The sequence below is a fragment of the Pecten maximus genome, chromosome 13 (genome assembly GCF_902652985.1).
Source record: "Pecten maximus chromosome 13, xPecMax1.1, whole genome shotgun sequence".
NCBI lineage: Eukaryota > Metazoa > Mollusca > Bivalvia > Pectinida > Pectinidae > Pecten > Pecten maximus.
Window position 1 is genome coordinate 13,115,056 of NC_047027.1, and position 24,855 is coordinate 13,139,910.

At 35.0% G+C, this 24,855-nt stretch overlaps 2 protein-coding genes and 1 long non-coding RNA gene across 3 annotated transcripts in view; 2 read left to right on the forward strand and 1 right to left on the reverse strand.

The window, feature by feature from the left end:
- Positions 1 to 9,639, reverse strand: part of LOC117340931 (SID1 transmembrane family member 1-like) — a 32,571-nt gene extending 22,932 nt beyond the window's left edge. Inside the window, exons 1-2 of the mRNA XM_033902714.1 lie at positions 9,333 to 9,639; positions 435 to 565 (exon numbers count right to left, since the gene is read on the reverse strand). Of these exons, the coding sequence (XP_033758605.1) occupies positions 435 to 565; positions 9,333 to 9,611 (410 nt within the window). The 5' untranslated portion in view covers positions 9,612 to 9,639. The remainder of the gene's footprint in view (positions 1 to 434; positions 566 to 9,332) is intronic.
- A 296-nt stretch (positions 9,640 to 9,935) lies between these two features.
- Positions 9,936 to 19,101, forward strand: LOC117341338 (retinoic acid receptor RXR-alpha-B-like). Its single transcript, XM_033903197.1, has 7 exons — positions 9,936 to 10,039; positions 11,637 to 12,263; positions 13,529 to 13,720; positions 14,318 to 14,413; positions 14,859 to 14,943; positions 17,062 to 17,249; positions 18,705 to 19,101. Exons 2-7 carry the CDS (start codon positions 11,666 to 11,668, stop codon positions 18,938 to 18,940), a joined length of 1,395 nt encoding a protein of 464 aa, XP_033759088.1. The 5' UTR covers positions 9,936 to 10,039; positions 11,637 to 11,665; the 3' UTR covers positions 18,941 to 19,101.
- A 1,242-nt stretch (positions 19,102 to 20,343) lies between these two features.
- On the forward strand, positions 20,344 to 24,674 carry LOC117340933. Its single transcript, XR_004535511.1, has 2 exons — positions 20,344 to 23,848; positions 23,939 to 24,674. It is a non-coding gene; the product is annotated as an uncharacterized LOC117340933 (long non-coding RNA).
- The last annotated feature ends 181 nt before the right edge of the window (positions 24,675 to 24,855 follow it).

Sequence of the window (24,855 nt, forward strand, 5' to 3'; positions counted from 1 at the left end):
CAACATGCCATAAGCCTAATGTCAGGTCTCTGGGTCTTGTGTTTATTGAGAAGATGTTGTTTTAAGATTTTAGCATAAGATGACCACTGTGTCCTTGAATAAAGGTAAAAGTTGTGCATTTGAACAAACTTGGTAGCCATTCACCCCAGCATGCAACAGGCCCAATATCAGGTATCTAGGCCTCTTGGTTCTTGAGCAGAAGTCAGTTGACAACGGACGAATGAGAGAAGAGGGACGAGAGACTCCGCACCATGACATAAGTTTGCTTGGCCTTTCTGGCCAGGTGAGCTAAAAAATACCGTCCATTATCAGATTATCCTCGATACTCAAGGACTTCCATTTACCTTCGCTCTGCACTCCTGGAATATGCCAAAGATCAGATCAGTTGATTTTTTCTAGTAATAATGATTTTATGACACAGATTTAATACTCACACATATTCCAGGTACATTGGCACTCGCCAGGACAGGATTCCTTGTTGTTGCCGCACCACAAACAGAACAGGGTTGTTGATGTGGACTTCGGAGACAGTTGGGAGTGATACTGTAATTCTAACAGCTGTTGTCTGTTAACAAAAGAAAACCTGTTCTTTTCATACAACACAAAATGTAGTAGGATAGTGTATCTCTGCATGACATAACCTTCTGAAATAATTGTAAAGCTTGGATTTCGGGAAATAAATGTGATACAAGGTAGGTACACAAGACTCTTTAGAAAAATTACACAAGAACTGATGACACATTTAACTGGTACACAACAACTGAAGACACATTTTAAAACATACACACAAATTGATGACACCTTTCAAATCAATTAAAAGTACATGTATATACACGTGAAAGTTGGTTATTTACAATGTCGACAATGTACTTGGTATTAAAAATTTACATTGTAAGAAAATTGGCTGTCTTTGAGGCGTGAAATTTGTGAAGGATAGGAATAGTGTAAAACTTGAGAGTACATAAAACAAGAGGCCCATGGGGCCTGTATCGCTCACCTGGTTGGATTTGACCAAATGTCAAAATAATGTTCATGTTCAATTTGTTAATACATATACAAAAATGTACTCTCTGAAAGACCATATGGATTATTTTTACACCATAATGGTGTTTAAAGAAACTAAGTCCCTTAGGGTGGGGAAAACCCTTTGGCCTATTTTTACATAAGAATTGTGTTTATCCTTTAATGCCCAGCGATACTATACATAGTTATGGGATTGAGGGTCACAGTAACCATTTATGCAAAATCTGTTCCCCCATCACCATGGATGTTTCTGACCAAATTGGGTTAAATCCATTTAAAACTCAAATCTCTATTTCCCCTATTTGGCCCCTCCCTTCAGGCCCCTTGGGGGTCAGAGTCAATATTTATATAAACTCTCTTTCCCCCTTCCCCTAAGGATATTCCAGACCAAATTTGGTTCAAATCCATTCATAACTTTATGAAAAATAGCGATTTAAAGGATAAACCCCTATTTCCCTATTTGGCCCCGCCCCTCAGGCCCCTGAGGGTACAGAGTAAAAATTTATCCAAACTCGGTTCCCCTTCTCCCAAGGATGTTCTTGACCAAATTTGGTTAAAATCCATTTAAAACTTTATGGCAAATAGCAATTTAAAGACTAATCTCTATTTCCCCTATTTGGCCCCGCCCCTCAGGCCCCTCAATATTTATACAAACTCTTTCCCCCCTTCCTCTCTGGATGTTCCTGACCAAATTTAGTTAAAATCCATTCGTAACTTAATAATTAATAGCGATTTAAAAGATTAACCCCTATTTTCCCTATCGGACCCCACTCCTCAGTCCCCTGGGGATTCAGAGTAAAAATTTATACCAACTCGGTTCCCCTTCTCCAATGAATATTCCTGACCATATTTGGTTAAAATCCATTTAAAACTTTATGACTAGTAGCAATTAAAAGACTAATCTCTATTTCCCCTACTTGGCCCCGCCCCTTAGGCCCCTAGGGGTACAGAGTAAAAATTCATATAAACTCTGTTCCCCCTCCCCTCAAGCATGTTCCTGACCAAATTTGGTGAAAAGCTATTCAATACTTTAGGACTAGTAGCGATTTAAAGGAGTAACCCTATTTCCCCTATTTGGCCCCGCCCCTCGGGCCCCTGGGGGTTGAGAATAAAGATTTAAACAAACTCTGTTCTTCTTCCCCCAATGATGTTTCTGACCAAATTTGGTTCAAATTCATTAACAACTTTATGACTAGTAGCGATTTAAAGGAGTAACCCTACTTCCCCAATTTGGCCCCGCCCCTCAGGCCCCTGGGGGTTCAGAGTAAAAATGTATACAAAGTCTGTTTCCTTTCTGCCAAGGATGTTACTGACCAAATTTGGTTCAAATTCATTCATAACTTTATGACTAGTAGCAATTTAAAAGAGTATCCCTATTTCCCCTATTTGGCCCCGCCCCTCAGGCCCCTGGGGGTTCAGAGTAAAAATTTATACAAACTCTGTTCACCTTCTGCCAAGGATGTTACTGACCAAATTTGGTTCAAATTCATTCATAACTTTATGACTAGTAGCAATTTAAAAGAGTATCCCTATTTCCCCTATTTGGCCCCGCCCCTCAGGCCCCTGGGGGTTCAGAGTAAAAATTTATACAAACTCTGTTCACCTTCTGCCAAGGATGTTACTGACCAAATTTGGTTCAAATTCATTCAAAACTTTATGACTAGTAGCGATTTAAAGGAGTAACCCTATTTCCCCTATTTGGCCCCGCCCCTCAGGCTCCTGGGGGTACAGAGTAAAAATTTATACAAACTCTGTTCACCTTCTGCCAAGGATGTTCCTGACCAAATTTGGTTTAAATTCATTCATAACTTTATGACTAGTAGCGATTTAAAGGAGTAACCCTATTTCCCCTATTTGGCCCCACCCCTCAGGCCCCTGGGGGTTCAGAGTAAAAATTTATACAAACTCTGTTCACCTTCTGCCAAGGATGTTCCTGACCAAATTTGGTTCAAATTCATTCATAACTTTATGACTAGTAGCGATTTAAAGGAGTAACCCTATTTCCCCTATTTGGCCCCGCCCCTCAGGTCCCTGGGGGTTCAGAGTAAAAATGTATACAAACTCTGTTCCCCTTCTGCCAAGAATGTTCCTGACCAAATTTGGTTCAAATCCATTCATAACTTTATGACTAGTAGCGATTTAAAGGAGTAACCCTATTTCCCCTATTTGGCCCCGCCCCTCAGGTCCCTGGGGGTTCAGAGTAAAAATGTATACAAACTCTGTTCCCCTTCTGCCAAGAATGTTCCTGACCAAATTTGGTTCAAATCCATTCATAACTTTATGACTAGTAGCGATTTAAAGGAGTAACCCTATTTCCCCTATTTGGCCCCGCCCCTCAGGCCCCTGGGGGTTCAGAGTAAAAATTTATACAAACTCTGTTCACCTTCTGCCAAGGATGTTACTGACCAAATTTGATTCAAATTCATTCATAACTTTATGACTAGTAGCGATTTAAAGGAGTAACCCTATTTCCCCTATTTGGCCCCGCCCCTCAGGCCCCTGGGGGTTCAGAGTAAAAATTTATACAAACTCTGTTCCCCTTCCCCCAAGGATGTTCCTGACCAAATTTTGTGAAAATCCCTTCAATACTTTAGGACTAGTAGCAATTTAAAGAAAAAGTTGACGGACGACGGACGCCGGACGCTGCACCATGGCATAAGCTCACCGGCCCTTCGGGCCAGGTGAGCTAAAAATTATGTCACCTTACTAGCTCAGACTATTGTGGGAATTTCCTTCTAGTCTACACAAATAGAGGTAGGATGCTCACTCAGACAGCAGGGATGTCACTTAAGTTAGGGCCCCCATTCGGGCCGGATATTTTTCATCATTAACTTCCTATTTCAAATGTGTATCATACACACATAAAGTGCATAATGTTTTTCTACTATTATAATGACCAATCAAGAAAATGACTATCAACTTATAGCTCTACAAAGTGTCACAAACTTAGCACTATACGGTGACACAAACTTAGCACTATACGGTGACACAAACTTAGCACTATACAGTGACACAAACTTAGCACTACATGGTGACACAAACATTTAATTGTTAACATGTCACACTTGTATAAGCTGGTTAATATTTCAGATTGCACAAATTCTGATTTAGATATTACTTTTCTTAGTTAATAGTTGACTTTCAATCCACTTGACTTTCCATATCTCTAGTGATTCTGTACACGCTACATTTCTATTCTGGATATTAACTGTTTTTCATCAGACCTCTTTTTTATATAATTTTCCATTTAGACTGACTTTGAGCTTTTGATCTTATAAGTGTCGACACACGAGTAATATGAATATGTGGGTATTTCTTAAATTATGCACAAACAATGTTCAAATGAAACACAGTTTATTGAACATAAACACAGACACGGAGACAGTGACCTGAAATAAAAAGAACAATACCTAGAATACATATGGACACGTGTAAACGATTCCGACAATTACATTATTTAATACTGAACGCATTAAATATTCATTTAGGTATATTTTATATGTTTATATTATATTCTATTTTATTTCATAGTTACAATTTTACAATTAACAATTATAATACATTATTTTTACACTAACTTTGACCCTATGGAGCCCGACCACGTGTATGTCATGTTAAATATTTTAACATATTACCGGCAAGATATTATAAATGCAAATATATAAGTTCAATGTATTTTATCTATATCAAATAGCTAAAACATAAAGCACACAGGCTTATACCAGACGTGTGGCTTGTGTGGGGTCTATAGCCGTTGTGGCTGCACTCACCTGGGCAAGGCCCAGGTAAGGTTTTCCACGTGCACGGGTATAGGGTCATGCATATATATGTTGCTTGTTAAATTCTTGGACTTTTAATACAAAATATATCATATTTTCAATTACCACAAACATAACCCTACTATAAGTTAAATGCTTTTCTTCATGTAGAGAAATAATTAAAAGTTCTCACATTTAAATTGAACACACATGTACACTCCTCAACAATTAGTGAACACAAATAGTTGTGAATATTCACTGCATCGTTATTGTTTACCAGTAACAAATTAATTCAATCACAATAGGTTGCAGCTATTACTATAGTAATTAAAGTCAAAAACATTACAATAGCCAAACTCAAAGTATGTGGAGGATAAAGCAGTGGATTATGGACGGTATCTACAGGGACGTACTTACATTGAGTAACTCCTGTGGAAATGTAATAAAGCAGATACATGCAAAACTAAACACTAAGAATTTGAAGAAATAACTATTAAAATATACATTTAAAACTAAATTCAACTAATAGTAACTAAAACAGGCATATACTGTATACTTGTATAATGATGTGTAAAAGCCTAATAGGATGTTAACTATCATCTGAGATGTAATTAACTTTTATAATTTAAGCCTAGTTGTAACGTTAACTAGCTATTACCTGAGATGTAATTGACGTTTGTTATAAAAGCCTAATAAAAATGTTAACTATCACCTGAGATGTAATTAACTTTTGTTGTAAAACCATAATTGGAATGTTAATTATCACCTGAGATGTAACTAACTTTCGTTGTTACATGATAATTATTAAAATAAGCATTTAAGGAAGGTTATATAATGTACGTGTATACACTTATGCAAATATGTCAGCTGAGATTTCATCTTGGTAACAAGCAAAATGACTGAATATCATGCGTATCACATTCAAATACAGTAAAACTCAAAATTCTACATTGTGCATATATATAGAACTACATATATATAGTCTATATAATTATATACCTACTTAATTCAGCATATTTTACCCAAGCTGGTGCAACCTTGTAGCTGCAATAACATAGCCTTATTGAGGGAGGTTTTTCTCAGTAACTGTAACATAGCCTTATTGAGAGAGGTTTGTCTGAGTAACAGTAACATAGCCTTATTGAGAGAGGTTTGTCTCAGTAACAGTAACATAGACTTATTGAGAGAGGTTTGTCTCAGTAACTGTAACATAGCCTTATTGAGAGAGGTTTGTCTCAGTAACTGTAACATAGCCTTATTGAGAGAGGTTTTTCTCAGTAACTGTAACATAGCCTTATTGAGACAGGTTTGTCTGAGTAACAGTAACATAGCCTTATTGAGAGAGGTTTGTCTCAGTAACAGTAACATAGACTTATTGAGAGAGGTTTGTCTCGGTAACAGTAACATAGCCTTATTGAGAGAGGTTTGTCTGCAGTAACTGTAACATAGACTTATTGAGAGAGGTTTGTCTCAGTAACTGTAACATAGCCTTATTGAGAGAGGTTTGTCTCAGTAACTGTAACACAGCCTTATTGAGAGAGGTTTGTCTCAGTAACTGTAACATAGCCTTATTGAGAGAGGTTTGTCTCAGTAAGAGTAACATAGCCTTATTGAGAGAGGTTTGTCTCGGTAACAGTAACATAGCCTTATTGAGAGAGGTTTGTCTCAGTAACTGTAACATAGCCTTATTGAGAGAGGTTTGTCTGAGTAACAGTAACATAGCCTTATTGAGAGAGGTTTGTTTGGGTAACAGTAACATAGCCTTATTGAGAGAGGTTTGTTTGGGTAACATGCAGTAACATAGACCTATTGAGAGAAGTTCATCACAGTAACAAATAGAGATTATGGATCATGCAAGGCAAGATTTAGGGAGAATACCCATACCGAAATAAAGCACAGAAAAAGTACAGTAAAAAAGTACTAAAAAAGCATTAAAAAAGTATGCTTTTTTTTACTCAATTTGGAACCGAGGGTTCAACACGGTTCCAAATTGAGTAAAAAAAAGTACACAAGTATATTCTTTTTACTATCTATATAGAGGTAAAACCTGTATGGTTCCAAGAGTCCCAGAGGGCTAGCTATTCCCATATTAGCCAGTAGAATAGAACTTTTAGGTTTTTCAAGGTGATTTTTTACAGTGTTATCATAGCATATCGGGGATCACCATCTAGGTGTTTAAAACATTCATTTATTTGGTACTTGTTTAATATGGTTAAATTTTTAAGATTATTACTTTTACTACTTGGGGAAAAATACATATTATATATAAATATATATATCATATATATATATATATATATTCCATTTTGACAACCTAAACTTTATTCAAACAAAGGAATGCCCCTCTAAAGATCTAGATGATATGTTTTGAAAACATTTGACCCCTGTGACCTTGAAAGCACATGAATGAATTTGACAGCAAAAAAACCTTTGGTAGCTATTCATTCCAACATGCTACCTGTACTGGTAAACAGATCCTGGGACAAAGGCCATGTTTATATATATAGACATATTAATAAATTGCACTCAAGCTATCGAAGGATGTTGGTCAAGGTTCATTTAAACAAACTTGGATATTGATAGTGCTTCAACATGGCACAATAAATTGATCCGATAGTGAAGCTGTTGGTAAAAAGTTATATTTTCCAGAAATTAACCAGAATTCATTTCAGTATGTGACACAGCACTTCCTTATGCTTGTCCTTGATTTCCCCAGTTTGGCATGTCCATGGATATAAAAAATTGTCTAAACATAAATAGAAATATTCTCTGGAAATCTGTATTAATACTTAGTATTATGCAGTATTCATGACCAACTAAAGGTCAAAGGTCAAGCAAATAAGGTAAGCAAATCCTTGTTTAATTCCAAATCATGTTTGGTTTATAATGTCATAACAAATTGTTCATCAGTGAATACATACAAAATGTGACCTTGACCTTTGGACCAGCTAACCTTGACATTGATGAAACAGTATAGCCTTGATACTGGAAATGCGTATTTGGTGATTTGTATATTACAGTCAAACCTGTAGACCTGACATTTATATACCTCAATCATATACCTCATATATAGGTCAAACATTCTGAAACTGGACTTTTATCTGACTTAGAACAAGGGTACATAAATTTGTACAGAACGCAATTTCGCACACCTGACAAGTTTTTGCACTTTTTCTCCAAGGTAGAGGATTACATGTAGTTTTTTGTTTATATGGCGACTAATGCCAGAATTCATTGTACTTTTGCCATTTTAAATATAACACTTCTGATTAAGTTTGTTTTCAAAAAAAAATCTGACTGATAAAGACTCTTCAGAGAAAATGCATATGATAAGATATTTTATTTAAAATAATCCCAGTTGTTGATTATAGGATGTGCATAAATTTGCAAATATTTATGGAAAATATCATATATATCATATATATCAGAATATTACAAAATCTGATACAAATCTACCAAGGATAACTAATAACATTGTTGATTTTCCAGACTGCATGACCACTTTCACAGCTTTGTTTACATTACCTCCATATAAGGAGCAGTCATTATTTAAAGGAGAAATGACATTTTCCAATTTTACATCAGGTTACATATACATGTATGTTATAACATATTTATACAAGACAGCTTGTCAGCCAGATGTTATATACTTTTCTCAAATGAATTCGGTAACAAGAAATATCTTGATATTGTTAACATTAAAAAAATTCTAACAAATTTAACAAAGTTTTGAGTATCTTCCCATAGATTATTAATATAGAGGTGGGAAGATGGCATTGCCTGATTCCAATACCTCCAGATATGTGTCATTGTAGTGTTTGTACTTAAATTGAAAACAAATATTAATTTTATAATGGAATATCCATTATACTCAGAAATAAGGTCAAATTTTTTTAATAGGAAGTATTACGTCAGACCTAATATGTTCAAATCTATAGATCTTATGTCTTCAGAGAACTGTACCATCTTCAAAATCTGGCTGTGAAATTATGTGTATAGCATCCTTCGCTTACTATATGGTTATATTACTTTTTCCTGCTTGTATAGCCTGTCAGAAATACTGTGAAGAAATATTTTATTTACTGCTTTATTAATTGTTGAGTGAAATCATACGAAAATATTATTATATCTGTAACACTTTACTGAATGATGTTCCTGCTGAATACTAATATGTACTAGTATGTATTCATTTCAGTACCACCATGTGTACATATTATGTGATTATGAGCACAAGGGCAAAAATGCCTATTGCAAATAAAGAAACATGTACATGTATATAAAGCATTTCTATATATGAAAATATTTAGGCAATCTATATTGTTTATAACAAAACATTTTTTTACTGTGAACCTGTGTGAAAATTTCAGTTAAAGATACTGAAAGCAGAAACGTTTCTGCAAAATGGTGCGATAGTTAACCATAAACATAAATAAGTCTCATATTTTTTTAGTTCCGAGTCTTAGAGGCATGATTTTCTAATGGCCATGGAGTCCCCAACCTTTTTCCCAGTGAATTTTCTTTCTAGATTGATCAATGACATGTTCTGATTACCTCATTGATGATCTCCTGGTATGTATACTCAAAGATGACTTCCCTATCCACATTAGTGATGTTCTTATAAGTCTGGCTGAAGTTTGCTGCGATAACTTCGGTCTTCTGGTCATAAAGTTTATTCTCCAATTCTCTGTCAAATTTGCTCACTATATGATACTCTTTATCATCCTTAATGGTCCCATTTACTTGATATATAGATAAATGCAATACCAAAAGGCAATAAATGCCAAAACATATTCTTATATCTGACATCTGCAGATCCATCCAACGACCCATCGGCACAAGTTATATTGGCTAGCTGGTACTTTCGTTTTCAGAGTCACATGGGGTCTCGTTCGGAATAACTTTAATGTTTTCAAAGAACTCAGAGAAATTCCGAAAAAAGGCCGCCAAGCCGGAAGTTATTTAATCCATATCAGGGTCTCTTTTGTGTTTGTTGAAAAAATAAATTTGTAAACGGAAACGTGTGCATTTTGTTGAATTAAGAAAAAAAATGTTTTTTTTTATCGAAAATTGTTAAGTTTGCGCCATATGCTTCGGTTGATCTTTAAGAAATGTGATTTAATCGTAAATACATGAACATTTGTTGAGCGTCTGAAAGACGTTGATGTTATTTACAAGAAAAGCGACAATGGCTTCCCCGGTTGATGTTGTCTAAATCATTTTTCGAAGTTATAAGACGCAACAATTTAGTTATATTTATGGTAAGTGTGACGATGTTAAAATTCCAGTGATACATTTTCTTCATCGCTATGTTAACGGTCATTCTCTAGAATATAAAACAAATGGAGCTGTTAAATTTATACAAACTGCGTGGACAATAAAACGTGTTTGTCAAACTTTATGTATTACTATTACTATAGCTATCAGCCTATCAGTTAAAAAAAACACTTGTCCCGCTTGTACAGAAGCACAATACAGTGAAAATAGACATGGAATTTGTCACAGCCTATCAGTGTATGGAAGAATCTGACCTATTTCATGCACAAGTGCAAAAGTACAGCCTACAGGCTTTCCAGCTTCCAGGTCACCACGACGTTTACCGCAAGGGATCCTATATTCATATTTTAGCTAAGACATCTACCTGGTATGAATTGGCACCCATAGCTCGAGGGTAGCAAATTAAAGCTTCATTACTATTTATCGGCTTTGGTTGTTCTGAAATGCATTAATATTTTAATTTCTGTACTTTAAACGAACATTTATCAATATGGTGCATGTGTAGCGGAACTGGACAGGGTCGATCGTCGGCGACCAGGTAGCTCAATTGGTAGAGCATCCGGCTAGTGTTAGGAGGTCCCAGGTTCGAACCCCGGTCTGGTCTTGCATTTTTCCACTCCTACTACATTTGGTGCCGTGGCCAAACCTTGTTTCAAGTGAGGTGAATACTTGACAAGGGGATACCCGAACCTGGGTTGTGAGTTGTGAAGTCTTCGGGGTCGAAGACTTAAAAAAGGGAGGGAAGAGTGTAGCGGAACTGGACCAGGTCGATCGTTGGCGACCAGGTAGCTCAATTGGTAGATCATCCGGCTAGTGTTCGGAGGTCTGGCCGTGCATTTTTCCACTCCTACTACACGTTTGACAGAACATCGTGTCCCAAACTTTGCCAAACTACACTAACTTATCTTATCATATCAATTTCAAGGGTTTATGGTTATATAATCATGTATGTGAGATACCTATCATGTGCGAAAATGTAAATATAAAATAAAAAGAACTTCTTTTCTTCTTCTGGATTATGACAGTCCACAGAAAAAAGACTATTTGAATTGGTTGGTATTTGTGTTCTCCTGTCATCTCTCGCTATGTATAAGTTGATGAATGTATGGCTATACATCAGATTGTTTTATAGAGCAAATTGATTCTGGCATAGCCCTTAATGTAAAGAAATTCGAGACAGTCTCGATTTTGTAAGAAGACTGTATTTTAAGATTGATCATGAGTGCACCCAGGTCCCTTTATATAAAACATCAAAATTTATAATTTTTGATATATATGTTATTGATAACTACCCTTCTTTTTGTATCAGTTTCTTCAAGTACACATAGATGTTGGTTTACCTTTTGGCGTTGGAATACATTGTTATATTACATCAATATATTGTTGGGATTTGAGCTATCAGTTTTTGTTTTTGAAATACACTATTATATTTAATAGTTATTGGTATTAGACCTAGTATGGTTATTATAAAATAACTCACATGTCTATAGCAAAAGGAAATGCTGTGATTATTGCCCTCTCTCATAATACCTTATTACTAATCATATACATATATATACAATTTCTCTTTCCTTTCTTAAGGTTAATATCCTGCATCATCAAGTGTTGATATGGAACAGAACCATGATCCTAACCCTCTAAGTCCGGGACATATCGGTATGGAGCAGAGTGTGGTCAACTCGAGTCTGCCGGAGACAACACACATACAGATAGAGCAGGCTCAGGTGGCTTCCAGTGGATCCAACAACCCTATAGCGCCTCGTATGCAAAATGTAGTGATACACATGGGTGAATCTGGAGATGGTCTGTTTTCACCCGACGGAAATGTTGTCTTTTCAACTCAACAACATTTGGAGACAACAAGTCCAAATGGCCAGTCACCACCTCCAATTTATGTTTCATCGCTCAAGCCGATGAATGACAATATAATTCAGATTGAGACTGTGACAGATGTACAAGATCAATTAGACTCCTCCACCAAACAGAGTGGAATGATGAGTTGTCTTGTGTGTAATGACAAGGGATCAGGCTATCATTATTCTGTATTTTCTTGTGAGGGATGTAAAGGATTTTTCAAAAGGACCGTTCAGAAAAACTTAATGTACACGTGTAAAGACGTTGGCAACTGTAATATTAACAAATTCACAAGGAACAATTGTCAGTACTGTAGGTTCATGAAGTGTCAACAGATGGGTATGAAAAGAGAAGGTAAGATACGTATACATTCATATTTAGTGTCTTTATACCTAAACTTTTTTTAACAATTATAACATTATTATCTCCCCTTATAACATCGAGTGTTTACCAAGGCGTTAAAGAAACCTAGCAATTATTAACTTTATTAATATGTTGTACAGACATACAATGTCTTTGCAATTTCAATGTGTCATTTAACATTTTGCATAATTTTCTTGTAATCTTTTCATTTTCCTTTGAGTAATTTGAGATATTATGAATTCAGGTAATTTTCAATTTAGGGCAAGTACTTTTGAACATTAATTATAACTTGTCAGATGGACCAGGGATGCTGAAAATGTATTTCTTGCCCAGGAAGTCAAATTATCCTTTCTCAATAAACATTTTGTAAGTCATTAATTTAGTCTGAAACTTAATGGAAAGATCCAGACACAAAGGGGCCGCGGTGGCCGAGTGGTTAAGGTGTCCCAACACTTTAACACTAGCCCTCCACCTCTGGGTTGTGAGTTCAAAACCTATGTGGGGCAGTTGCCAGGTACTGAGTGTAGGCCGGTGGTTTTTTCTCCGGGTACTCCGGCTTTCCTCCACCTGTAAAACCTGGCACGTCCTTAAATGACCCTGGCTGTTAATAGGACGCTAAACAAAAACAAACCAAACCAGACAGTGCAGACACAGAATAGGCATCCAGCAATCTAGATCTATGGAGAGTATGTTTTTGACTTCCCAAAATGAGATTTGACTCTTGGGTATTACTATTAAGTGTTTTGACCCTTCAAATTTTTGTGAAATAATGATTTGACTTCAAAACTGCTAAAATTTAATTTAACGGTCGACTGGTCATGGATGCCCAGTCCCTGAAACTGCTATCAGGGCATCCAGTAGACCAAGGAAAGTATGTTTTGACCTGGTAAAATCAGTTTTGATTCCTCGGTTTGAAGGGACATGTCTATTTGACAGTTTTTTTACCTTTCAGATTAATATTTCTGAGAAAAAACTACTATGTTTTGAATTCTGAAGTTGTTAAAGTAGTGAGTCAACTGAAGCCCTAATAACTTCATTTCACAACCAATCTTTCAACATGTGATCAATTTGAAATTATCTGAACATTCAATAGCATATATATAGCCATTATTAATATAAAAAAAATATACTTAAAAACAGCCAGTGAAATGCTCTTCCCGCATATACAATTAATGTACCTAGGAAGAATTCGAAGGGTATACATATTTAGCTTAAAATAATTAATTATTAGTGTTTGCTTGACATGGTTTTGATAGCTGTACGTGAGGATAGATCTCCTGGAGGGAAGCATCGGCACAAACGTCCACGCCTTGAGGACATGCAGTCAATTTTTGGTACAGATGGAGGACTCAGCATAATGTCGGAAACAGATCGACGCTCAGAGATTTACGAACAGACAATAGAAGGCCTCATCCAGGCGAAAGCCGACCTGATGCCTCACTTTGATGGTAGGAATTTTGTGATGTTCTTTTATTAATCCCCTACTGGTGAAACCGGGAGAACGATAGGTTTCCTCCCTGTCTCACTGTCCGTCTGTCCATCAGCCAGTCCGTCCCCTCAGTTTTCCTCGCTTTCCTCAGCCATGCTTCAGTCAAAGTCAGTGAAAGTTGGTATGTAACTTCAGTATGGGTAGCTACAAGTTCAAGTTTCAGGGGTTTTGGGTTAAGGTCAAAGTCACTGTTACTATATCTAGCGGGGGCCTGTAGGGGAAATATATTGCTTTTGCAATATCCAGCATGCTTTTTTAAAATATTTGTTACAGATTGAGTAAAGTTTGCTCTTTATACAGGTCTCAAAACTTCAGAATCCTTCATTCTCAATTCTGAATCTTTAAGACCAAAGTACAAACAAAAAAATGATATTATGTTCTTTATGTGTGCATGACTGTATGAGAAAGCCAGGAAACTAATATACCCTTTAATAGTATTTTCATATCAAGAAGGACTTCCCCACATTACATTGGATATGGTTTGGGATAATATATATTATGTGTACATAAAAGCATATCCCCCAAATGTCTTAATGTTTGTCTTTGTCTTTTGTAGGTGCAACAGGTTTACAAAGTATGGGGATTAATGAAATGATGCAGTTTGGTTATGCTGAACTCAAATTTATAATTGATTGGGCAAAGAAAGTACCAGGTATGTGTACAGAGAAAAACTATATATAGTACATGGTTTGTATTAAATCACTTATTTTATTGGTTCCTATTTATAATACACAAACCCTGGAGAGTCCTCCTGTTGGGTAAATTACTTACTGAATTAGTCTTCACGACATTAATGATAATTAACCTCATTGTGTAATTTGTGTTTGCACATTTTAAACCAAATTCTCTATACTTGTAAAGATTATGATATTTTGCAGGATGAACTATTATTATACCTATCACTCATAAAATGAAGAAATAACCCTTGTTTTTTATAACATCAAATAGTAACAAAAAAAATCATTTCATTGATCCAATTGGAAAAGACAGTTTTGATATCTCTAGAGTCATTACAAAATGTTAATAGTATAAAACTACATGTTCAATCTCTTAAAATTAAATGTTCTATCAAATTTCATCTTTGGTTCCATAATTAGGTTTTCAGGATTTTTGTATTGAGGACCAAATGGCTCTCCTCAAATCGTCCTTCATGGAGCTGAACATTCTCCGACTTTCCTTCAGGTAGGTGTTGCAAAATATATTCGTAAAGGGAGATAACTGGTGATCTAACTAACATTCTGAGTCCTAATGTAGGCGACCAGGGTTGGATTCCCTGATCGGATTTGAAATGTTATGGTTGTCACTTGTATGATCAATAGTATTTTCTCCAGGTGCTCCAGTTTCCTCTAATAGTAAGATCCCTCTTGCGCTTCCATTAGGGGCAATGGTGATTGATATTATAGTTGATCATTTGTTTCATAATAAGTAACGACAGGGTGGTTACAGTAAATAGTTCTAGGTCAAATCACCAGTGTCTATCAGGGTTAGTTGTGTAACTGTAACCTGCAGGACAAGCTATGGGGTGTACGGAAATGAATTTCCTTGAATCAGTTTAATTGTCATATGTGGTTCTAACAAAATAATGCAATAGAAGAATACATTCTGAAGGACCCATAAGGCCTAGTTTAGCAATATTGTTCTATTTTTATAGACTCAAGAAATTAAGTGCAACCCAACATTTGAATGTCATATGAGTAAAATACTGAATGTATCTATGATGTTGTTTACAGAGAAACATTGCAGCTTTATTTAACTTTTATTTTGTTCACCTATATATCACAGAATTAATGAAATAGTAGTATATCAGTAAATTTAAGTAGATAGTAGGAATGGTGATTATCTCCCCTCGTATCAGTCAGAACTTCTGGGTTTCACACAATTCTGTGTAAAGAATTTAAGAATTTAAAGAGAAAACCCTTTCAAACATTAGGAGTAACCCTTTCAAACATTAGGAGTTATATACAGTCAAACCTCGATGATTCGAACTTCGTTGATTCAAATTTCTCGCTGTATCAAACTTTTTGCTTGGTCCCGAATTTACTTACTATATAATGCTACTAACAAACTTATGCATGATTCAAATTTTTACAAATCGAAGTTTTCGATGTATCGAACTTTTTTCATGACCCGTTAGCTATGATAATCATATTATACGTAATTGACATCTCATGATTCGAACAAAACATTTACCTGTACTGACCACTGGACAGGTGTTTCGTCGTGACCCCCGTGGCAAGATTTCACACCTCTCCCTCAAATGCCCCGACTGACAATGGGGATAACGATAGCTTGTGTTGTCATTCCCGGTCATAGGGTTAATTAATAATCAGACCAAATTGATAGATAAAAGGTGTATTTAGAAGCCATGGCATTTAATCACTCCAATAAAACATTCCGGTAGTCATCTCTGATGATCTCCGCCGCCATTGAAATCAGCGGTCAGTAAATTTTATGGAACAGTAAAAACAAGCGGACCAATTTTAAACACAACCAATTACAGCTGAATTAGCGATGTCTTCACTCATATTCAAAGTGTCACGTTTCAAACTTATACATAAATATCCAAGTAAATCGATTATTTGTCATTCAGTCTTGCATTCTCCAACTGATCGGCATTCCGTATTTTATATGCACATAACGTAAACACACGTGTCTTTAGCAGGAAAGCCTAATGTAAATGTGCATTGTACATACTTCTTTTGCTTTATCTGTTAGACTTGATATAAGTGTTCTGTAACCGATACATAGTTTGTTTAATTAATAAAATGCTAAGGTATAATTAATGAAAAGTATTTTTATTTTGTTGTATTTAAGGTATAAATTAACTAAACTTTTCGATGTGAGCCTGACAATTGACACGAAGGCACCGAGGGCATGTAATGTTAACAGATATGGTCATTATCAAGAAAACATCGATCTATTGTCAACCATGAATAATTTGAAGTCCCGCTGTTTCGAAGTTTTTCTGTTAGTCCCTTGAACTTTGAAACATCAAAGTCTTACTGTACAAGAGACATGATATTCTGTCAGTATTAACATTTACTACTGTTGTTTGAGAAAAAAATAGTTCCCTTGTTACAAAATGCAACATGGTCATATGGTATGATTCACATTTGCTGAATTCCAAGTGTCCCCTATTACTATGATTAACTTGACAAAAAAGAAAACATTCCATTGACCCTGACATCATTCCTGTCCAGTAAGCCTGCATTGTGAGATATATTGTAGAGTTGTGTAATGATTCAGCTGGAATGAATATTCTCAAAATTTTTACCATCAGGTGTACATTATTTGTTACAGGTCTATCGACTATGATGAATCCATTAAGTTTGCAGATGGCTTCATTCTGCCTACTGAGGTTGCCAAGGGGATGGGATTCGGGAAGGAGCTTGTGACGGCCATCAGCGAATTCAGTCGACGACTCAAGGAGATGGAGATGGACATTGTGGAATTCAACATCATGAATGCCATTGTCCTCACTTACCCAGGTAACATCATGAATGTAACATCATGAATGCCATTGTCCTCACTTACCTAGGTAACACCATGAATGTAACACCATGAATGCCATTGTCCTTACTTACCAAGGTAACATCATGAATGTAACATCATGAATGCCATTGTCCTTACTTACCCAGGTAACACCATGAATGTAACATCATGAATGCCATTGTCCTCACTTACCTAGGTAACACCATGAATGCCATTGTCCTCACTTACCCAGGAAACATCATGAATGTAACACCATGAATGTAACATCATGAATGTAACACCATGAATGTAACATCATGAATGCCATTGTCCTTACTTACCCAGGTAACACCATGAATGTCATTGTTTATCCTCACTAAACCAGGTAACCCTGTGAATGCCATAGTTCTTGGTTACCCATGGGGCTGGTAATTTCATAAATGCCTTTGTCCTTGTCTACCCTAGTAACCTATGTCAAGCGGTTTATTTACAAAAATGGAAATGTGTGATAGGGGACATGAGATCCAAGTTTTACAAATTACTGGTAAACATGAGCATATTCTGTTGGTCAATTATCTCTACATCTTCTGTCAGTTGATGAGCTCTGGTTGTGCTATTCTCATCAATATTTTCGTGAAATATTGCAGCTTTGTTTTTACCAGTGAATTGCTGAAACACAACAACAGAGTTAAGTCAATTGTTCAATCATACAATACATTTCCAACTAGTGACCCATGGTCATGTAGCTGAGCATCGTATGACTCAACCTATAAGACATCTTATGAAGTCATTTTACTTGACTACCCTTTTGAATGTGGTTGATAGAAAGAAGAGTACTAGAAGTTGCTCACTAGTGTTTGAAAAGTACTGAAACTCATACATACTGCAAACATGCTTTTTCAGATTCCTAAAAAAAAAAAAATGATCACAAGAAAATTATAAAAAGATTTAAATTACTAGCAATTCTTTACTTAATTTTCCATAATTCCAGATTGTGATGTTTTGTGATTTATTAGGGTTTTTCCATTAAAATATCTACCTGACCCTAGGAATCCAAAATAAATCACTTCTGTCCATGGTTGGATTTCTTTCCTAAGTTCTAGTAATTTATTCAATAAATTCTATGGGTGATACCCCTTAACAAAACGGGGAGTCCTGGTGTGGGATATATGTTTACTGGAATAGCCCTCACAAAAGTCTTTTGAGCACTTTATTACATGACGCAGTCTTTGATAAAACTATGTTAAAGACAAATATTACCCCAATTCCCTACAAATTTGGACAAAAGATGCACCTGAAAAATTGAGAAAAATTGTTGGAAAAGTGCTTGAATTTCGGTATGAAAAATCATATTGAAAATTATGACTAGGCAATGATCCTGGTGCTTGGTCACAATGGCCTTCATAAAACATTTTGTGAGAATGACCAAGTGAGAAAGGTTTTTACGAAAATAAATACTTTATATTTGACAGATGCTGCTGGTCTGAAAGAGAAGACTAGTATCACCGTGTATCAGACAAAGATGCTGGACGTCTTGAGACACTACATGACACAAAGTCATCCCGACGACCCACGGCGATATGGCAAGATGTTGTTACGGTTACCGTCACTAAGGACAGTCAGTGCCAAAGCTGCTGAGAGATTCCTTTCTCTCACATTAGACGGCTCAATTCAGCTCAATGACCTTGTTCTGGAAATGATAAATTAGCTCAACGAAAATCACATTCTTTTGAATCAAATTCATTTTCTCAAGCTGATGACTTTATTTCCTGAAGGAAGACAGCACAGGACTACATAAATCTGTATAAGTTATTAATTCAGCATACTGGTTAAAAAGTTTTGCTGAGGAAGTAAACCTTTGAAAGGGGATTATAGTATTTAGCCTTTAATAAGCTCATGGGCCATAAACATAAACTGTTGCCTATACTAAGTGATGGGCTTAATGCAGGACAATACGATATCACTTATTAGGATATTCACTTTACTACAATATATATGTCTGGGATTACTGCCAGCAGGGACTTACTGCTGGCCAGGTAAATACTGTGAATTAGCTCTCTCTGACTATATACTGGAACATATGAAGTGGAGCACTAGTTTACTAATTACCATAATTATTGGGCAATAAGTCTGTGTTTAGTATACAGTATACTAACCACCATAATTATTGGGCAATAAGTCTGTGTACAGTACTGTATACTGACTACCATAATTATTTAAGAAATAATTAACGATGATTCGTGTATTATTGCAGGATATACAACGAGGACGAGGATATTTTGCAATTGAATTAATAACAAAGGCCGCAGGCCTGAGTTATTAATTAAAATTGCAAAATATTCGAGTCCGAGTTGTATATCCTGCAACAATACACGAGTCAAAGTTGATTGTTTCTATTCTACCATGTACTGTTTAGTTCTGAGATCGACCTCTTTCTAATAGAAAAACAGCAAATAACCCCCGAGAAAACCTTGTAATTTATTTCTTGAGTTTGCATTATTTGTTGATGAAATATACAGGCATTTCAGTACTACGATCAAGAGCATCTATCATATGGCATTGATTTTGAAAATAAAAAAATGGATAAAAAAAAAGAAAAGAAAAAAGGGGGCCTCCGTAGGATTCAAACTCGCGTCGTGATAAAAATTTATTGAAAGACTAACCTTTTATATAAAGGGTGAATATTAGATATATAAAATTGTTAGAGCTGTGACTCCCGACCGTGTATTATTGGCACGAGCGTGGGTTATTGGAAAATAATACATGGTTTTAAACCAATCAAAACTGGCGTTGCATAGCAAACATGATAGAATAATCAATAAGTCTGTGTTTAGTATACAGTATACTAACCACCATAATTATTGGTCAATAAGTCTGTGTTTAGTATACAGTATACTTACTACCATAATTATTGGTCAATAAGTCCGTGTTTAGTATACAGTATACTAACTATCATAATTATTAGTCAATAAGTCTGTGTTTAGTATACAGTATACTAACCACCATAATTATTAATCAATAAGTCTGTGTTTAGTATAATACAGTATACTAACTATCATAATTATAGGTCAATAAGTCAGGGTTTAGTATACAGTATACTAACTACCATAATTATTGGGCAATAAGTCCGTGTTTAGTATACAGTATACTAACAATCATAATTATTAGTCAATAAGTCAGGGTTTAGTATACAGTATACTAACTACCATAATTATAGGTCAATAAGTCTGTGTTTAGTATACAGTATACTAACTACCATAATTATAGGTCAATAAGTCTGTGTTTAGTATACAGTATACTAACTACCATAATTATAGGTCAATAAGTCTGTGTTTAGTATACAGTATACTAACTACCATAATTATAGGTCAATAAGTCTGTGTTTAGTATAATATAGTATACTAACTATCATAATTATTGGTCAATAAGTCCGTGTTTAGTATACAGTATACTAACTATCATAATTATTAGTCAATAAGTCAGGGTTTAGTATACAGTATACTAACTATCATAATTATTGGTCAATAAGTCTGTGTTTAGTATAATACAGTATACTAACTATCATAATTATTGGTCAATTAGTCCGTGTTTACTATACAGTATACTAACTATCATAATTATTAGTCAATAAGTCAGGGTTTAGTATACAGTATACTAACTACCATAATTATAGGTCAATAAGTCTGTGTTTAGTATAATATAGTATACTAACTATCATAATTATTGGTCAATAAGTCCGTGTTTAGTATACAGTATACTAACTATCATAATTATTAGTCAATAAGTCAGGGTTTAGTATACAGTATACTAACTACCATAATTATAGGTCAATAAGTCAGGGTTTAGTATACAGTATACTAACTACCATAATTATTGGGCAATAAGTCCGTGTTTAGTATACAGTATACTAACTATCATAATTATTGGTCAATAAGTCCGTGTTTAGTATACAGTATACTAACAATCATAATTATTGGTCAATAAGTCAGGGTTTAGTATACAGTATACTAACTACCATAATTATTAGTCAATAAGTCTGTGTTTAGTATACAATATACTAACTATCATAATTATTGGTCAATAAGTCTGTGTTTAGTATACAGTATACTTACTACCATAATTATTAGTCAATAAGTCTGTTTAGTATAATACAGTATACTAACTATCATAATTATTGGTCAATAAGTCCGTGTTTAGTATACAGTATACTAACTATCATAGTTATTGGTCAATAAGTCTGCTTATTATAAACTATACTAAAAAAATGCTGTAATCATTGGGCACTATTTATAAGCCTGTGCGTGATAATAGATCCATCTATATATCTTATGCTTTTTAGAAAAATAACCAATACATGCCATTGTCCTATAATTAGCCCATCCCCTAAGTGAGAGGTGATGTGTTGGAACTATGGCTTATTATGGGATACATATAGTGTTTTCATGGTAAAGATGAAGTTATCCATTGGCAGTCACAGACTTTACAGATAAATTGTAAATATTCAATGGATTTTATTTTCTTATATTTACATTTACACTGCAGCCCCACTATATAACTTTACCAAGCTCATTAATAAATTCAACATGAAGCGCTAGCGCGCTTCATTAAATTTGCCTTTGTCCAGTTGGCATTCATCAGCCCATAACTTCCAAATGAAAGCAGTTCAATGCTTAAATAATACCGTTTGAAAGGTGGATTGTGGCATTGAAATACATTGTATCTATAAATATTCATTCCCTATGTCTTGATATGATTTCAAATTTGTTACAAAAATGATCATGATAAAAATATGTTTTATTTCATACTAAAGAAATAGTGTTAAGAAAATTTCATTGTTGAGAAATTTATTTAAACCAAGGTTAAAATGATTATAACTGAACAAATCATTGTTAGAAAATTTTATCAGGCATTATATTTAAATATATATACACGTATATATATCATAAAGATAAGACAATTCTCCTCAACAAAATTAAAAGTGTCTACAATGATATGTAAATACTAAGATCAGTGCAAAACAATATCATTAGAATTTTGATGGTCCTTTCAGAAAGCATATATTACTGCAGAACACTGCACAAACATCAACTGACCAGGGTTAATCAGTGTTTTAAACCCTGTAGCATTTCTTATGTTATAAGCTTGTGTATCGCCATAACTTAAACCCATTTCAATGTTTTTACCTGGCAAACGGATTACAATCAAACCTCATTTTCTCAATAACATGGAACTCCTATAGATATCCCGATTATTCCAGGTAACCAAATATATTTATACACTAGAATTTTACTTTCTGAACTGCCCATTTGCGCCAATTTAATACAAATACAGTAAAACTCATTTATAACCACTCCAAGGGACCTTGCTATTGAATTCGTTATACAAGTATAAATAAAAGGAACGGTAATAAAAGTTGATAAACAAATCATTATACGTGTTAAGCATACTGTTACTATCGAATTTGTAAGACTAGTACTGTTAAAACAAACAGGTTAACAAACAAGTAAAAGTAACGTTCCTTTAATTACAGAAAAAAAAGAAGTTTTCAATTGTTTCCATGAGACATATATACAACCCGACACTGTTTAGTACCCCTTCAATTTATTTCATTATACATGTAAAACATGTACCTTTGTATGTGAGCTTACATGTAAACACACAAATAAATACCCTTGGGGAGCCCCGGCAAGCTGACCGTGACATTCGACGGGTGTGTAAACAAATCCTGTACAGGCAAGTCTACGGGTGATTGGCGATTCGTTATGTGAGTGCTTATTTACTGAGAGAGAGAGATGAAGCAACCCACGAATTAGTTCATTATGAACAAAAAGTCGTTATATAGATTTCGCTATACAAGTGGTTACATTACTAATATTATATAGTGCTACAGTCGGGGATTAACTTCTATTTCATTATACGTGAAAATTCGTCCTAACCGAGTTCATTGTATTCGAGTTTTACTGTATAGGTATATATATGGTATATACAGTATAAAGAAAAAAGTCAAAATCAACACGATAATTTGATAACGCTAATGTTTTCAGACTTTCAGGCAAATGTTTATTTACTAGGTAACATAACATTATGACGTTATCAGACGAATGTTTATTTACTAGGTAACGTAACATGACGTTATCAGGCGAATGTTTATTTACCAGGTAATGTAACATGACGTTATCAGGCGAATGTTGATTTACTAGGTAACGTAACATGACGTTATCAGACGAATGTTTATTTTCTAGGTAACGTAACATTATGACGTTATCAGGCGAATGTTTATTTTCTAGGTAACATAACATTATGACGTTATCAGGCGAATGTTTATTTACTAGGTAACGTAACATGACGTTATCAGGCGAATGTTTATTTACTAGGTAACGTAACATGACGTTATCATGCGAATGTTTATTTACTAGGTAACGTAACATTATGACGTTATCAGGCGAATGATTATTTACTAGGTAACGTAACATTATGACGTTATCAGACGAATGTTTATCTACAAGGTAACGTTACATGACGTTATCAAGCGAATGTTGATTTACTAGGTAACGTAACATGACGTTATCAGGCGAATGTTTATTTTCTAGGTAACGTAACATGACGTTATCACAAGGTAACGTAACATTAAGACGTTATCAGGCGAATGTTTATTTACATGGTAACGTGACATTATGGCATTATCAGGCGAAGGTTTATTTACTAGGTAACGTAACATGACGTTATCACAAGGTAACGTAACATGACGTTATCACAAGGTAACGTAACATGACGTTATCGACAATGACCACAGAGGAGATAATACGTACTTCTAAGTTACCATATATATGGTACCATTTAATGAAGAATTGAGCTGTGGATGCATTAACTACATAATGCATTGCATTTTTTGTGGACGCTTTAAAACTTTCCTTAGAACCACTTAGAATGAATTTCTACAAATGTTCCACAGTGATATGCTAAATAGATATATATTTGATCGTCTACATTTTTTAAAAATTTTTCCCGTGACAAATAATGGCAACTTCCTTCTTACTATTGTACAGAACATTTCTCCTAGCTCAGACTGTCTGGCATTTCAAAAGCAGATTCCCTGGGTTTTATCCTCAGTAGAGGCTTTTAAATATGATGTCATCTATCAGCTGTTTACAGCAGCGTTCCCTGCTGGGGGCATTCTCAGATAATAGCCCCTGTTTAGTGTTGTGATATACACATACATTGTACAGTGTATGAAATGGTTAAAATAAATTTTTTGAGATTTGGGGATTTGGCATTATTGTAAAGGGGTGGGAGGTACTTGTATTAAAATTTGATGGATGGTAAGGTCCCCGAATAAAATATCTCCCACCCCTCCCACTAGGATAACTTTGGAACAGCCCTTTGTCGGAACAATAAAATATTATTATATGAATGTCATCATGAAATAAAGGAGATATTTTGAATACGAGTTGTGTCTTTGTAAGGACTAGTTTTGTACGAGTTGTGTCTTTGTAAGGACTAGATTTGTACGAGTTGTCTTTGTAAGGACTAGATTTGTACGAGTTGTGTCTTTGTAAGGACTAAATTTGTACGAGTTGTGTCTTTGTAAGGACTAAATTTGTACGAGTTGTGTCTTTGTAAGGA